Below are 16,864 nucleotides of genomic sequence, written 5' to 3'. Positions count from 1 at the left end.
ATCCTCTTGGGGAAGCCAGAGAGCTCCCTCCCTCAAGTCCCCCCTCCCCATTTCTCAAGCTATTTGGGCCATCTGGCCACTTATCATGCTCTGAATTTTGTGGCTGCCCTTCCCTGCCTGTAGGAGTCAAGCTGCATTGTTCATGCATACCTTTGAGGAGGCATCCTGTAAGATCACAGGTCTCGGGAACAAACTTTTGTATGTCTCTAGCTTTAGCAACAGAAGCGTCCTATATAGCCTGTTGGTTCCTCTCAATAAACTACTGAGCTTCCATCTAGGGCTCTGAGTTTACCTTTTGGGGGGGGGGGGGGAATTGCCACAGAACATGACATTTGTGGCTGTGCCACCCTGGGCCACTTACTGTGAATGTCCCTACTCAGTGGTCTTAATAGAGGGCAGTCCTTCCTTGGCCAGCTTGGTCTACTGGTAAGGAGTGCGGACTCCTAATCTGGCATGCCGGGTTCGATTCTACGCTCCCCCACATGCAACCAGCTGGGTGACCTTGGGTTTGCCACGGCACTGATAAAACTGTTCTGACCGGGCAGTGATATCAGGGCTCTCTCAGCCTCACCCACCCCACAGGGTGTCTGTTGTGGGGAGAGGAATGGGAAGGTGATTAGAAGCTGCTTTGAGACTCCTTTGGGTAGGGAAAAGCGGCATATAAGAACCAACTCTTCTTCTTCTTCTGTGCTGTCAGTACTGGTGGGAGAACTTAGGGAAAACACTTCTCTTTTGAAGTTTCTCAGCTGTTTTCAGTTTAATCTTCGACTGTTGGCATGTATAAATTGATTAGGCCTTTTTAATGGAATTAGCATGGCTTCTTGGTTGTCCTGGGGATTGTGAGAGAAGCCCCACCTCCCGAAAGTACTTAAAAAGTTGATCACTCGGCCTGCTTACAGGGGGAGTGTTCTCCAGGTCTGTTGGCAACCCTAATACCCTTCTCCAATGTTGGCTCATAGTTCTGAACTTCTTTTACAAGGATCACTGAGATAATATATATAACACTCTTTAAAACCCTAAAAAGCAGGCCTTTGAAGAGGTGGCATAAATATTTTCCTAAATAGTTAAAGAGAAATGCCTAAATAATAAAAAGAAATAAAAACACTACAAAATCTTTAAAAGCGCCAAGTGTTAGTGTGTAAAAATTCATTATGCCTGAGAATGAAAGGGGATTTCTCAAAAGTTGTTTAAGAAGTTAGCGGTAAAATTACTAGCTATTTTTTAAAAATGCATTTACAGCTCATTAACGCTTGCCTAGTTCCGAGGCATTCTCTTCACCCAGAGCAAAAAGGGCAGATCTTTCAAGGGTGCCTGCAATTCACACATAATTAAGGGAGGGGCTCTCCATTGGCAGAGCCACCATGGGCCTTAAGGCACTAACTTGCCTGTCCTTCTGGAAGGGAAGAGAACACCCACTTATATCCACAGCTACTCAAACACACATGTTCCCATAATTGCAACAAAACATGCATTTGGGTGCAAACGACAATAAAGCAAAACAATTTGCAGCTCCTCTGAATCGTCACAGTCCCGTGAAAGAGGGGTTGGTGAGGGACCATGCACAGAGGATTCTTCTCACTGCCCCCCCCAGCACCCCCTCCCATATTTCCCAAGCTCCTTAGAGAGCAGCCTTGGCAGATTTCTCATTGTTGAGGATGACGCCTCTGTGTCCTGCAAGGCTATTCCCCCCCTTCATTGATTAGCAAAACCAGAATAAATTATGCCACTCCCCCCTACTGATTGCCGGATAAATTATTCAAAGGCAAAAAAAAAAAAATCATGCAAATTTCTTAATTTAAGCAGGCTGTAAAAATTTGAGAGGGCAGGATAGAGATTGGTTTGGCACAGGCCTGCATGGGGTGTGTTGTTTTGAAGGAAGAAGGCATGCCATCCTGGCCACAGAGCGCACAACGGATAGACGAGGTTGCAGGAGAAGTGGCAAAACTCTTGAGCAGGGGTAGTCAAACTGCGGCCCTCCAGATGTCCATGGACTACAATTCCCAGGAGCCCCCTGCCAGCAGGGGGCTCCTGGGAATTGTAGTCCATGGACATCTGGAGGGCCACAGTTTGACTACCCCTGCTCTTGAGGATATATTCGTTCGGTAGCCTGAGCCACCCTTCCTCTTTCGTGGCAGCTGCTGAAAGAAAACCATTGTGATGTTTCTAATTCCCCCCCCCCCCATGCATTGTTACAGAAGTTAATGTTTATTTTGACAGTGAGGAAAGGCAGCCAGTGGTCTTAATTTGACTGCATGCTGTTTTGTGCCCTGGGGGTTGCCTGCCTGATTGCAGCATCCGCTGGTTCCTTCTGTCATTTCTGTCCCACTCTCTTCTGCATGTGCATGCATTATAAGACAAAAATTGCTTCAGTTCACAGGGGAGAAAAGCACGCCGTTTCCAATCTAACCTGGTTTGCCATATTTGCTTTGGTGGAGTAACCCGTATTATTACTGCTTCTGAGTCACAGTTTCTTCTCTCTCTGCTTACCAGCTGCAGTGAAATGTAAGACATGACAAGTGATAGGTTTGGGCACCAATTTTTATCTAACTGTGTAAGAGACACAATAAAATCAGAGTCAAGCACGGCTACTCATTTGAATCTATCCCTGTGTAAGAGACAAACACGTGCAGCTCGTCATTGCCATCATCTCTAATTTTCAACATGGTCAAATCCTTTTTTGAAAAGGAGGGTTAGACGTCCTCACAAATAATAGAATCGTGGAATCAGAGTCGGAAGGACTCTCCAGGGTCATCTAGTCCAACCCCCTGCAGAGTGCAGGAGATTCACAACAACCTGCCCATGATCCCAATTCCATGCCCTGGCCAATCTGACCTGGATGGTGATTGGCATTTCCCTGGGCGTGCAAGAAAGGGCCACAAGAGCCAAGCATAGACACAGTCCCTTCAGCCCACCCACTCAGAATAGGCCTAAATTCACAGAATCAGCATTTCTGTGAGGTGGCTATCTAGCCTCTGCTTAAAAACTAGATAAAAGGAGACTGTAGCCTTAAGAAACAGATGTCCTTAGTGGCCATTGCTGGTAATCTTGAGAGTATTGCCAGCATTCAAGCTTTATTTATTTATTATTTTATTTATTATTATATTTATATACCGCCCTCCCCAGGGGCTCAGGGCGGTTTACAGGAAACAGGAAAAGACACAGATAACATATAGTAACAGGTGATAATACTAATAACATTATAACAATAATAACATGATCATAACAACAACATTAGAAAATAGAAATTGCAAGAGACTCAGCTCAAGTCTTACTGGGACCCAGTGGGTAAGGCCGATTAGTGTCAGTCATAATGGGGGGAGGGGCTAGGGGCTGATGGGAAGCGATGGTTTGGGTCAACCTCAACCAAATGGAGGGGGGATTCCAGAGCATTATACTCCATTGGAGTCCCTCCCTGTCCCAAATTCATCCTCCTCCTGCTCCATCCCCAAAGTCTCCAAGTCTTGTCCAGCCAGAGCTGGCAACCTGACTTGTGTTTCAAAAAGCCATTGAAGCTACTAGCCATCTTGTTTTTGCAGCAACACACTGTGTGACGGGGTCCTGTCCCCCCCCCTCGCAATCCTGACCCTACAGCCAACCAGTTTCCTTCGTTCCCTTTATCAATCAGACTTGCTCCGAAGCTCACATGCATTTGATTGTAATCTCTTTCTCCATGCTTGGTAGAACAATCACCTATTACTCTAGCGTTGTACTTCTTTTTTTAATAGATGAAATCTAGGATCACCTCTTTCGTGTCTAAAGCACAGATGGATTCTTCGTTGGAATGTAAACAGAAATGCAAGTTAATTAATAAGACAAGTTACCAAAGTGTTGCAGAATATCAAGCATATTTGCTGGCAGGCTCCATTTCTGGATGAGTCTCATTAAACAGAAAACACATCTCTTCCCCGTGCCAAGCCTCCAGATCTTCCTGCCAGTTCAAATATACCGTGTTTCAGAGATGGCACCCAGCCATCCTGCAAAATGAAATAAAGCTAGCAGTGCCATTAAAACCAAACCAGCGGTACGTGAAGCAATGAACGGAAAGAACACACCATTTTGTATTTCTACAGGGGAGCTAAGGGGTTTTAAGGGGCGGAGGCAGGCTTCACACAAGGTCCAACTTGGACATATTCCATTCAATTGGCAAAACAAGAGTTTTCTGTTACCTTTATGTGGGTTGCTATACCTGCAACCACAATGATCCCTCCTTCCACCCCCCAAAGCAAAGGGCATTTCTGCCTTTGGCCGTATGCCTTAATCTTACTCCCCTGGACCACTCTGTTCTCCAGATGGCCGTTTGCGTTGGGTTTGCGTGCACTTTACACAAAAATACAGGGCATTTCCACAGGCAATAAATGCAGTGTAATGTTTGCTGAATGTAGGTGGCATATTCCGGCCCCTTCACATGATGTTGCCTGCATCCAGCGTCTGGGCAGCAGCTGGCTCGCTACATCCTCTATTTTAAAGTGTGACTTTGGGAATCCCAGAAAGTGGATTCACCAACCTAAAAAGCGCAATCCACCAGTGGACGACCAGCAGGCAACCAGCAGAAGGAACGTATGGAGGGTGAAACGTGTGATAGTCAGCTCATTGTCTTGCCCTCGCTCCCGCCTACCCCCCCTCCATTTCAAGGAGGCAGGGCGAGAGGAGAGCTCCTTCTCCGAGGGTGGGTGGGGGTGATGGTGTGTGCATACGTGCATGATTATGTGTGTGTGTGAGCCACCCCTGATTAATCTGCCTGGATTGATTGGAGGGGTGGCTGGGAGCTTGCTGGGAGCCTTTTGGCTGTCTTAAATGACAGGGGGCGGGGCAATCTGCCTCCCTCTTCATGCCCTCTGCTTGCTGGCAGTGTGTTTTCATAGAACTGAATATACACTGCTACCTGTAAGTCTCAAGTTAAAAAAAAGGTGGTGGGGGTGAGACCAACAAACCACCGATTGGTTGGCCCTGTTGATTGACAGGCCAAGGAGCAGGGCACCACTCTCTCTTTTGTTGTTTACGTAACACGTGGGGAGGGGAAGACGCGACAGGAAGGCTTTGGAGTTTGTAGAGGAGGAATAGCGTGATTTTTATAACACGCTATTGCAAGCCACAGTCTTGTGTGCAAGTCTTGTGTGGAAATGCCCTTGGACCTTCTCTGGCCCTCTACTCAGAAATAAGTCCTGTTTTATTCATTGAGGCTCACTCCTGGAAATTCTGTAGTAAAGTAAATGTGCACAGAACACTTTGTAATCTCCCATCACCAGTTTAGCAAATCAGTATTTGAGTTCCCATGGTATGATTGGTCAGGTATGTCTGCCCAAACACACAGACCTTCGGCTGATGGCCTGAGGAGAGGTTTAAGTGACAGCTTTTCATTCCCATTTCAGTTGGTGGAATTTCAAAAAATTCTTAACTGGTATCTGGATAGCGCTCCTGCTATCCAGTCGGTTTTCCTAGCCTAGGCCTGTTCTGCACACATTGGATAATGCACTTTCAAAGTGCTTTTGCAGCTGGATTTCCCTGTGCAGAACAGGATAATCTGCTTCTAAAATGTGTGTAGAATGGGCCCTTGAAGGAGCTGTCCTTCAAGGAGAGGGCCCAAGAGAGATGCTTCTGCACGAGAAAAGTCCCGCTGCTCAAGAATCTTGCGTGGAACTAAGAAATGATAACAGATCAGGGTTTGTTACTATGAGTTATTCAGAGTTTAGGATTCTTTGCCCATGGATTAATCATCATAATCATCATCCCCCCCTATACTGCCCTCCTGAGACCAAAAGCAATAGAAATGAGGATGTAATTCAAAAGGGAGGGAAATACAAAGGATGCCCATCAAGAAAGAACTGTGCCTAGATGCAGGGGCTGTCTAAGTCATAGTAGCCAGTTCTGGATTGGGGAATTCCTAAAAGAGGTTGGGGTTTGTGGAGGGATTTCAATGGGGTCTAATGCCTTAGAGTCCACCTTCCAAGGCAGCCCTTTTCTCCAGGGAAACTGATATTTATATTCCGGTGATCAGCTGTGATTCCAGGGGATCCCCAGGCCCCATCTGGAGGCTGGCATCCCTAGCCGAGAGTGACTACTCTTGGATCCAGTTCAAGGACTCTGCACAGTCTGCACAAGGATCCATTTCCCCCAGTTTCCCCCATTTCCTGGCACCCATTTCTGACCCTTGTGAAAATACATTCTCAGGTCTTGCTAGGATGGCCAACCTCTTGGTGGTGCCTGGACATCTCCCAAAGTTACAAGTGATCTCCAAATCATACAAATCATTTATCCTGAGGAGAATTGATGCTTTGCATGTTGGGCTTTATGACAGCAGAGATGAATGCTTCCTTATAGAATTATAGAATAAGAAGGGACCTCAATGGTCATCTAATAAAAATCTAATAAATAAAAATCTAATAAATAAATCTAGACCAACCCCCTGCAGAATATAGGAAATTCACAACTACAGTGACCCAATTCCATGTTCAGATGATGTCCTTCCCCCCCAACAAACAAACAAACAAACAAACAACCCGCCCCCCCCCCAAAAAAAAACACCTAAAATCTCTGGCAAATCTGGCCAGGAGGAAATTCACCTCCTGACCCCACGTGCTGATCAACATTTCCCTGGGCTGGCAAGAAAGGGCCACAAGAGCCATGCATGGACACAATCCCTTCTGCCCACCTACTCACAATCTGCCTAAATTTATAGAATCAGCATTATTGCGAGGTGGCTATCTAGCCCAGGGGTAGTCAAACTGCGGTCCTCCAGATGTCCATGGACAACAATTCCCATGAACCCCTGCCAGCGTTTGCTGGCAGGGGCTCCTGGGAATTGTAGTCCATGGACATCTGGAGGGCCACAGTTTGACTACCCCTGATCTAGCCTCTACTTAAAACCTTCCAAGGCTCAGGCAAAGTACTGCACACACAAAAATAAAGCTAACTTCTTATTTAAATAATAATAATAATAACAACAACAACTTCTTATTTAACAAACATTTTATTTTATGAGGCACTGTAAGCCTGTGGCTTCCGGGGGTCATGGCAGGGAGGCATGGCCAGCTGGCATCACTTCTGGGGTTAATTGAAACCTGAAGAATAATTCAGGTGCTGCTTCACAGTCAAAAGGTTGAAAATCCCTGCTTTAGGCTGATCTTGAAATAGCAGAGAGTTGGACTAGATATCCTGCATGACTCCTTCCAACTCTATGATTCTGTGTTTCTATGATATGGCTCTTAATTAAGTGGACTGATTAAAAAATATTTTAATGTATTTATATGTACGTATATAATATTATATTTTTTTAAAATGCTGTGCGGTGTCCTGGGCCTTTGGAATTAAATCTTGAAGCATAAGAGTTCTCTGGTATCACTCATCCTTCAGATGTGTGTTTATGAGGAAATCTAGCATTTTGCCCAAGAAGCCTTCTGTGCCTTTTTAAAATTTGAAAACTGTTCATGATGGAAATTGGAAAGAAAATTTCTCTAATGTAGAATGATGAAGTACGCTTCATGTGGAAGAGAAACTGGCTTCAAAATCCAGAGAGTAATAGAGGTCAGAGGTTGCTGGTCACTTCTCCTCTCTTGACCCTTCTGTCAAGTTTTTTTCTCCTCTTTTCTTCCTTTTGTCATTAGTTTAAATGTATTTTTAAAGTACTTTTCAAAGTATTAATTTTTTTGTCCATTATTTCAGTGTTTGAGTGCCGGAGTGTGCTATGTGAAAGGAGGGTTGCCATGGTAATATCTCATTATTGCTGAATTGGAAAATAATTACTGGGCCAAAAATCCCAGGTAACCTGTCAGTGCCTGAGTTAAGGATGCCTGGGGCAGCTTCAACTCTTTTGTTGGAAAAGGGGGAAATTTTTTTTTTATCATTTTTTCCTACTTGTAATTATACCCCCTCCCCCCCTCCTCCAATTTGGTTTCTTTTGCTGTTTGGCTATGAAGGCTGTTTGCCCCACTGGCAAAGAGTACAAAATGTAATTTTAATTGAGAATATGTGTTTTTGCATTCAACCGTGTTTATTTATTTATTTATTTTAAAGATTTTTCTCCCCTGACTTACGACACATCTGATTAAAAATCCTGGCAAGCTTTCAAACACTGATAGAAATTGGATGCTTTTACTTGTCCTAATTCAATTTCTACATTCTGGGCTCTAGATTTACACACACACACACACATACAGAGACACAGAGAGACACACACACACATCCTGATACAAGCTTTTGTGTGCCACCTTGAATAGAACTTTGTTGGTCTGGACTCAAACTTTAGTCAGTTGCTTCAGACCAACATGGTGACCCACTTGAATATCTTCTTGCAACTGTGTTGAACTGACTACCTGGCTTCTAGAAACATCCATTCCTGTCCATCTTTGCCCTTGTTCCAAAGCATGCAACACTCAAGAAACTGGAAGCCCCTGGGCCAAGAGCAGCCCCCCCCCCCCGCTTCTGTTAAGAGCTCTAGATGTCACCTCTGTAGGACCAAACAGCAGGATATTTTGTGGGGTGGATATATCTGTTTGTCTGTCTGTCTGTCTGTCTGTCCATCATCTATTTATTTTTATACCACCCTGGTGGGTTCTCCATCTTTGGAAATTTTTAAACAGAGGCTAGATAGCCATCTGACGGAGAGGCTGATTCTGTGAAGGCTCAAGGGGGTGGCAGTAGATGAACGATTGGAATGTGAGTGTCCTGCATAGTGCAGGGGGTTGGACTAGATGACCCAGGAGGTCCCTTCCAACTCTAGTATTCTATGAATTTCAATAGAACAACCCCTATCCTTCAGATTATGGAGGGTTTGGCTTGAGGGGGACCGCCAGATGTTTTAATGTTGGATTAACCTCCGTTGAACGCCTGGTGGAGGACCTCAGTTTATCTGTTGCTCTTCTCATAGTGGCCCTCTGGCAAAACTGCTCGTTGACTAGAGCAGTGGTCCCCAACTAGGCACGCGAGGTGCACCGAAGAGCTCAACCCTAATTCTAAACGTTGGGCAATCAATTGCAGACCAGCAAACTTGGAAGAGGTGTCTGATAAGACCTGAACTGACGCAGTGGAATTCCTAGGATGCAATCCTAGAGACACTTACTAGGGAGTATATCCCATTGAAACCAGTGGGATTTACTTCTCCGGATTCAGGCTGTGGATTTCACTTATAGGTGAGTCACAGTCAGCATTATGTATCCATGGGAATGGCTATAGAGTGAAGACGCCTTCGTTACCCTGTTTTAAAGGTGCCGCTGGACAAAGTCAATTTTCTCATCTGTTTGTTAACCCTTTTATTTGTATGTAAATTTGATGCTATTCACAGGCTTTACTCCAGCCTTAGCTATACATCAATTAGTTATGTATCTTGACTCTAATTAGCCCTTCCTGGCAACAACAACACCCCCCCATACTTGTACATAAGGGCTGAGGGAGTTTTGTTTTAATGTGTCTGAAGAAGTGTGCATGCACATAGAGCAGGGGTAGTCAAACTGCGGCCCTCCAGATGTCCATGGACTACAATTCCCAGGAGCCCCCTGCCAGCATTTGCTGGCAGGGGGCTCCTGGGAATTGTAGTCCATGGACATCTGGAAGGCCGCAGTTTGACTACCCCTGACATAGAGGCTCCTGCCCAGAATTAATCGTTGTTGGTCTTAAGGTGCAAATCGGCTTGACATTCATTCCGATCAGCATCATTGATTGTAAGGAGGTTCTGGTGCAGAATCCAGCAGTCTTAACGTCTTGATATAAAGAAAAATCCAGAAGTAAATGCAGCAGGGAATGCAGTTGAGGTGAGACCTGCTACAGTAAACCAGAGTGCTGGTATTTTTTTTATCCCTGCTACAGCTGACAGGTGATATTTATAAAGGGAGTTAACTTGGTTTAACCCACCCACCTACTGCTAAACATGAAGAAGAAGAGTTGGTTTTTATACCCCGCTTTTCACTACCCAAGGGAGTCTCAAAATGGCTTACAATGGCCTTCCTCTCCCCACAACTGTTGTTGTTGTTGTGAGGTGCGTAGTCATGTCCTCCCCATCGCGACCCCATGGACACTGATCCTCCAGGCCTTCCTGTCCTCTACCATTCCCCGGAGTTCATTTAAGTTTGCATCGACTGCTTCAGGGACTCCATCCAGCCACATCATTCTCTGTCGTCCCCTTCTTCTTTTGCCCTCGATCGCTTCCAGCATTAGGCTCTTCTCCAGGGAGTCCTTCCTTCTCATGAGGTGGCCAAAGTACAGACGCCCTGTGAAATAGATGGGTCTGAGAGACCTCTGACAGGACTGCTCTGTTAGAATTGCTCTAACAGGACCGTGACTAGCCCAAGGTCAGTCACCCGGCTGCACATGGATGAACAGCGGGAAATCAAACCTGGCTCCTCAGATTAAAGGCCACCCCTCATAACCACTACACTGATCACTGGCCCCTGATGCATTGTTTTCCATGCTGCTAGTTTATCACTGGGAGGAAAGCATGAGCATCTCTAAATGTGCCTGTTCCAGAAATGAGCTCTTGCCACATTGCAGTATGAGAGACCACAGCACTGCAGAACGGCATGAGGAAATAAGATTACCCTACATAAAATGTTTTGTTATGATTATGCCAATAAAGGTATTTGATTGATTGATTGATTACCCTATATACTCACATATAAGCCTAGTTTTTCAGCACCTTTTTCCACATTGAAAAAACCCTCCTCGGCTTATACGCGGGTATATACGGTAATTGAAATAAAAGCCTGCTCCAGCCAGCCAATCGTTGCATTGCCTTTTGCAGTGTTTCTTCCAAACTATTCTTTTGGTTTCTGTGGGTGGGGTGGGGTGGGTTTGGGGATTCACTGTTTCTTTCTCCTAGTGTTTATTTCTTCTTTTTTTCTGATGGGCTACATTGTTTGCCTTTTCTTCTTGGGGTTGTGTTTCTTTTAAAAGTTGATTTTTACAGTTCTTCCTTTCAGTGTTCTGTTTTACAGTTCTTTATTTCAGTGTTTTGTTCTGGGGGGAGGGCCCTGCATTTGTAGTTAGAGTTGTCTATTCTCCCAGTTTGGTAGTTGTTGTACTTGTAGTAGGTTGCCAACTTCGAGTACTGTTGTTCTGTTCTGGTTTGCTGGTCGGGGGGGCACTGTTTGGTTCTCCTGCCAGAGCTGCTCTCACAGAGCAGTTCTGTCAGAGCTCTCTCAGGGTGTCTGGCATCAAGAGAGGAAGGGAAGGCAATTGCAAGCCACTTTGAGACTCCTTTGGTTAGTGAAAAGTGGGGTACAAAACCCAATCAGCTATTCATCCTCTTGACTTTTCTGTATTTCTTTTTTTGGGGGGGAGGCTGGATGGGAGAGCCTGTGATGATGGAGCATTTCCCACCCTTGGCTTATATGCGAGTCAATAGGTTTGCTCAGATTTTGTGGTAAAATTGGCTTATATGTGGGTTGGCTTATATACGAGTATATACAGGTAATTACTCCACACAAATGGGACCAGCCAAAGACATTCCTTCCAGTGCAAGCTATTTTGGAGTCTTTTCCACATCCCTGCAGTAAGACTGCTCAGTAGGGGGGCCCTATAGTAAAGGGAAGAGGGGAGGAATAGGTTTACCTCATGGCGTTCCATGACTCGGGTCTCCTATGACCCCTGTTGTGTTGTGTAAAAATGCTTAAGCTGTGCGCTGCAGGGGAAGACATGCGTGTGAATCTGGCTCCCTCAGAAACATAAGAACTTCCTCCCATGAGCAGCCTTAAACTTACTCAAACCTAACCTCCAGCTTAGTAGAATTCTGTAGATGCAGGAAGGATGTGCAGGGCGGAGGGTCAGTGGCAGAGCATGGCTGAAGGTCCCACCTTGAGCCTCCAGCATCTCCAGCTTAAAGAGAAACAGTCAAAGAACCATCCCCAAAACCCTGGGGAGATTCTTCCAGTTGGAGTAGACAAGACCAGTGGCCTGACAGAACAGAAGGCAGCTTTGAGGGCATTCCCTAGTTTTTAAATGTAGGTCTTATAGGTGCCCCTGGGCTGCTTCAGACCAACATGGCTACTCACCTGAATCTACTTTTGAAGGTGTTTTGGGGCATCTTGTGCTTGCTGTCAATGGATGGAGAGATCCAAAAGCTTACATTTCTTTGTTTTAAAAATACCGTAGAAGGAAAAGGGATGTGCGGTCCATTGGCAGCTTAAGGAGAGGGAGAGTGACACCTGTGCACTTTATCCCTCCCCCCCCAAAGCCATGATGTTTTCACATAAATCTTACGCAAGAACAAATTCTCACAACTTTCCCTCCCCACCCCCACCCCCCCATAGTCAGAGTTGTTCAGCAGTACAATGGGCTGCCTAAGGAGGTGGTGAGCTTCCCTCACTGGTGGTCTTTAAGAAGATGGGACAGATCTTTATCCTGGATACTTGAGGCTGATCCTGCAATGAGCAGGGAGTGGGACTAGATGACCTGTGTGGCCCCTTCCCACTCTAGGATTCGATGAGTCTAGTTCAGCAGTGGGATGGGCTGTCTAAGGAGGTGGTGAGCTCCCCCTCACTGGTGGTCTTCAAGCAGCGGCTGGACAGATCCGTCTCCTGGAAGCTTGAGGCTGGTCTTGCAATAAGCAGGAGGTTGGACTAGATGGCCTGAATGGACCCTTCCCACTCTAGGATAATATTATTCTATTTCAGGTCTGTTTTCAAAGTTGTGAGAGCATCTTTGATATTTGCTTTGCCTCTTGAGTTGGGGGAGCAGAGTCACAACATGGACTGGTGCTCTGTTGGCTGGTAGAATGTGGGGAAAGTGTGGAAAATGGAGGGGCCACGGGTTTAAACAGACCTTAGCAGCAAGGTGAATCTGAAGTGAAATTTGAAGGCATCAACATTTTGAAAGGTTTAAGCACTTGGCTCGGGCTATGATTCGTTGGCATGGCTCTCCCCTGAACTACTAGGATGCACTTTGATGAATCTGGATTTGCAAAAAGTCAGCGTGGCTTTAAGAAGGGCCTTTTATGGGGAGTGATCACTTTGAAATGAGAATAGATCCATTTCTTTCCCGCTAAATGTATGCTTTGTTCCCTCCTAGGACAGTGACAACCTCTGGTGGGATGCCTTTGCGACAGAGTTCTTTGAAGACGATGCAACCTTAACGCTTTCATTTTGTTTGGAAGATGGACCAAAGCGATACAGTAAGGGAAAAAAAAGTATTCTGACTTTCCTAGCTTTCCTTCTGTGTTATTTAGCCTGTCAAACAGAGATCAGTGAATGCATGAACAGTCACAACTCAGTGTGTACCAAGACACAAAGAGAGCTTTCTGTAGAGTAAAGCTAGCATGGTGTCGTAGCTGAGGGAATGTGGGTGTTGGGCTGAGGAGATCTGGGTTGAAATGTCCACTGAGTGAGGGACCTCCTGAAGAGGTCTCATTGTCAATACAGCCAGTATTGTGCCCCTGCAGGGACCTCTGGGGTAACCTCATTTGGAATCCGGTGCAGAGTCCTGGTCACTATATCTCTGAAGGGGGCAAGCAAGATGGTTTGGGGTCGGAGCACCTTAGCTAGGAGGAAAGGCTGGAGAGTATGGGAGTTTTCAGTTTAGACAAAAGACAAGTCAGGGGAGACATAATAGAGGTTTTTTAAAATTATGCATGGGGTGGAGAGAGCTGCCCAAGAGAACTTTTTCTCCCTCTCCTGACAATACTAGAACTTGAGCGCATCCATTGAAGCTGGTGGGCCGTAGGTTTAGGATGGACAAAAGGAAATACAACTTTAAGTAGTGATTAAATTGTGGAATTTGCTGCCAGAGGATTCAGTGATGGCCACAGGAATAATCAGCTTGAAAAGGAGATCAGATAGATTTATGGAAGAGCAATCTATCACTGAGTAGTAGCCATGGTGACTGAGGGAAACCTCCAGATTCAGAGGCACACCTGAGGCAACAGGAGGGGAAAGCTTCTATCTCTCTGCCCTGTTGTTGAACCACTAAAGGAGCTAGCCAGCCGCTGTGTGAAACAAATTTTAGACTAGGCTAAGGGTCGCAGACAGAGGGTAGTAATAGGAGAGAGAGTATCCAACCACCTTCAGCTCACATGTGGAGTCCCACAGGGAGCAGTCCTCTCTCCAGTTTATATAACATCTTCATGTGTCCTCTTGCTCAGCTGGTGCGGGGCCTTGGGCTGGGTTGCCACCAATATGCAGATGACACCCAGGTCTTCCTCCTGATGGATGACCATCTGATTCCCCCCCAGAACCCTTAGCCAGATGCCTGGAAGCAGTGACGATGTGGCTCAAGCAGAGTGTACCTAAGAGACCATCTCTCTGCCTACACCCCCAAAAGAGCACTATGCTCCACCACCGCCAACCGGCTAGTGATCCCTGGCCCCAAAGAAGCACATCGGTCCTCAACAAGGGCCAGAGCTTTTTCTGTCCTGCCCCTATCTGGTGGAACGAGCTCCCTGAAGAGATCAGGGCCCTGCCTGAACTTTCACAATTCCACAGGACCTGTAAAGGGAGCTCCTCCAGCAGGCATTTGCTTGCGTCCTACCGACCCAGCAACAACCACTGGGCCCTTTCCATGACCTGAGGCAGCCTGACCTCCCCGGGAGTTTTGTCTAAGTTGTCGTTCTCTTTGAAGCCACTGTTGGACTATTGTCGATATGTTATTTATGACTCTGTTATACGTTTAGACTGTTCTGTGTATTACCCCTGCAATTATGTGAAATGCCCTGAGCCGTATGGAAGGGTTGTACAAAAATCTATTAGATGGATGGATGGACGGACGGACGGACGGACTATTGGTCTGATCCAGCAGGGCTCTTCTGAAGTTCTATATTTCTACTCTTATGATCCTTGTTCCATTGTCTGAGGAAGAGCGCATGCCCTTAAAAGCTCACGCCTTGAATGAATCTTCGTTTGTCTTAAAGGTGCTATTGGACTCAAATTTTGTTGTGCTACTCCAAACCCACTAGAATCTGGGGGGGGGGGTGGTGAGGCAAAAATGGGAGAATAATTATACCCTATGCCACCCTGAGTTCCTTGCAAGATGAGTGAGGTGAAATGTGATTGATGAATTAGGTGAATAAGTATTTATTTAGGGAAAAAAAGGAATATTGAAACACATTTTCAGTGAGGATTTAGGGCCATGCCATCACCAGCATGGCCCAAACTGGGCTGCTGGTCACCTCTTGAATGGGAATGAGCTGATCCCTTTGGGTGTTTTGGCTTCCTCCTTATTGTGATGTTGCTCGAATGGCTCAACCAGAGAACTGGACCTCACTGAAATGGGACAGCCAGCGTAAGGGAGGAGTTAGAGAATTGGACCAGGGTGTTAACGGTGTAAGGCAGGGGTAGTCAAACTGCGGCCCTCCAGATGTCCATGGACTACAATCCCCAGCATTCGCTGGCAGGGGCTCCTGGGAATTGTAGTCCATGGACATCTGGAGGACCGCAGTTTGACTACCCCTGGTGTAAGGGTTAGAGAGTTAGACTATTTGAAGAAATACTACTATTGTAATTAATATCAGAAGAAAGTTGTGCAGAATAGATGTGTCTTTACTAGAATGCCTATGAAGGACCTGGAGACAAGAAGGTGAAGGGGAATAAGAGAACAGAAGATGAAGACCCAATGCAGTCATTCTCATTGTAGGCCATTTGAGGGGGGGGGGGGCAGAGACTAAAAATGTGAGAAGGGGTGGCCAAAGACTATATGGGGGGCCTTGGGAACTGAATCAATGAAATACCCTTTTTGTCACATTTGATATCATCAATTGCTAGAAAGTTTGACCCTTATCAAGGGAAAGAAAAGGGAATCATATAATCTGTTCATTTGTGTGCTTGAGTTAATGCATCAAAGGAAAAAAAATGAATGCACATGCATTGATGGGATATTCTAGAAATCTGTCTCATTTGTAACCCTTATAATAAAAGCAGTAAGGGGTGGAAGGAGGTCTTTGGCCTCACTGCCTAAGCACCAATCAGGTCAGAGCTGTCCCAGCTGTCCCTTTCCTGATTGCCAATGAATGGCAAATCAGGAGGGAGTTCCCACCGCTGGTTATCGCCTCCCCCTCCAGTTTCTTCCATTTGGAAGAAGTGCCAGCTCGGCAAGCAGGACCTGGGCGGGAGGGCGGAGGGCCTGGGACTGCATGTTGGTGGAGCTGGGGGAGGAAGGTGGGAAGGAGCCCCTGCCAGTGCTCGTCCCTGCACTGAGCAGCCCCAGCTGCAGCCTTGCCAGGGCTCGGTGGGGCTGTCGGGGTGGCAGCAGCAGGACCAGGAAGTATATATGGGACAAGGTACCCCTACGAGCCCAACCAGAACTAGCTGGTCTCATCAGAGCTAGAAGTGAAGCAGGCTTTGAAGTTGGGTGTAAGACCACCAATGAAGACTGGGGCTGCGATGCAGAGTTAGGCGATGGCAAACAACTTTTGCTTATCTCTTCCTTTGGAAGCCCCGTGAGGTGCTTTGAGCCAGTCGTGATCTCTAAGGTCCCCCAGTCCCCTGGTCTTCTGGTGATTTGCAAGATAGAGCTCATGCAGGATCAGTGTGGCATGCTGCGTATGGTTGGCATCAGGCACAAGTTGTGCTCCTCCTTTCTCGACCAGCTGAAGCTTCCCAATTGTCCAGAAGTCCAAAACTACCTGGAACATTTTACTGCATCAGAGCAGAGAAGTTAGCGTGTGAGAAAAGCCAGATGTGTATTCTTGAGGAAAAGCAGCAACTGGTGCATCCACCAACAACACACATTTCTGTCCACGGCTGCCGCTCAACTATCTAAACCCAACCGTGGGTCTGGGGCACTTCCAAATGAAAACCAGATGTCTAAGAGAGAGAGTGACTCTGTAACAAGTTCTAAATCCCTATCAACCTAATGGCCAACCACCAGCATTCCGATCGTATCTGAACCAAGTTTTGGTATTAAAGAGAATATCAAAACTTCACAAGTGCTAGCCCCATGGGGTTCACCC

At 46.2% G+C, this 16,864-nt stretch overlaps 1 protein-coding gene across 6 annotated transcripts in view; it reads left to right on the top strand.

Annotated features, from left to right (window-relative positions):
* LDB2 (LIM domain binding 2) overlaps positions 1-16,864 on the top strand; it is a 238,658-nt gene that overhangs the window by 72,836 nt on the left and 148,958 nt on the right. For all 6 annotated transcript variants that reach the window (XM_077301238.1, XM_077301236.1, XM_077301234.1 and 3 more), the window contains exon 2: positions 12,994-13,096. In XM_077301238.1, coding sequence (XP_077157353.1) covers positions 12,994-13,096 — 103 coding nt within the window. The remainder of the gene's footprint in view (positions 1-12,993; positions 13,097-16,864) is intronic.

Source organism: Paroedura picta, chromosome 10 (genome assembly GCF_049243985.1).
Source record: "Paroedura picta isolate Pp20150507F chromosome 10, Ppicta_v3.0, whole genome shotgun sequence".
In the NCBI taxonomy this organism is placed as follows: domain Eukaryota; kingdom Metazoa; phylum Chordata; class Lepidosauria; order Squamata; family Gekkonidae; genus Paroedura; species Paroedura picta.
This window is presented reverse-complemented; position numbering and strand designations above follow the sequence as displayed.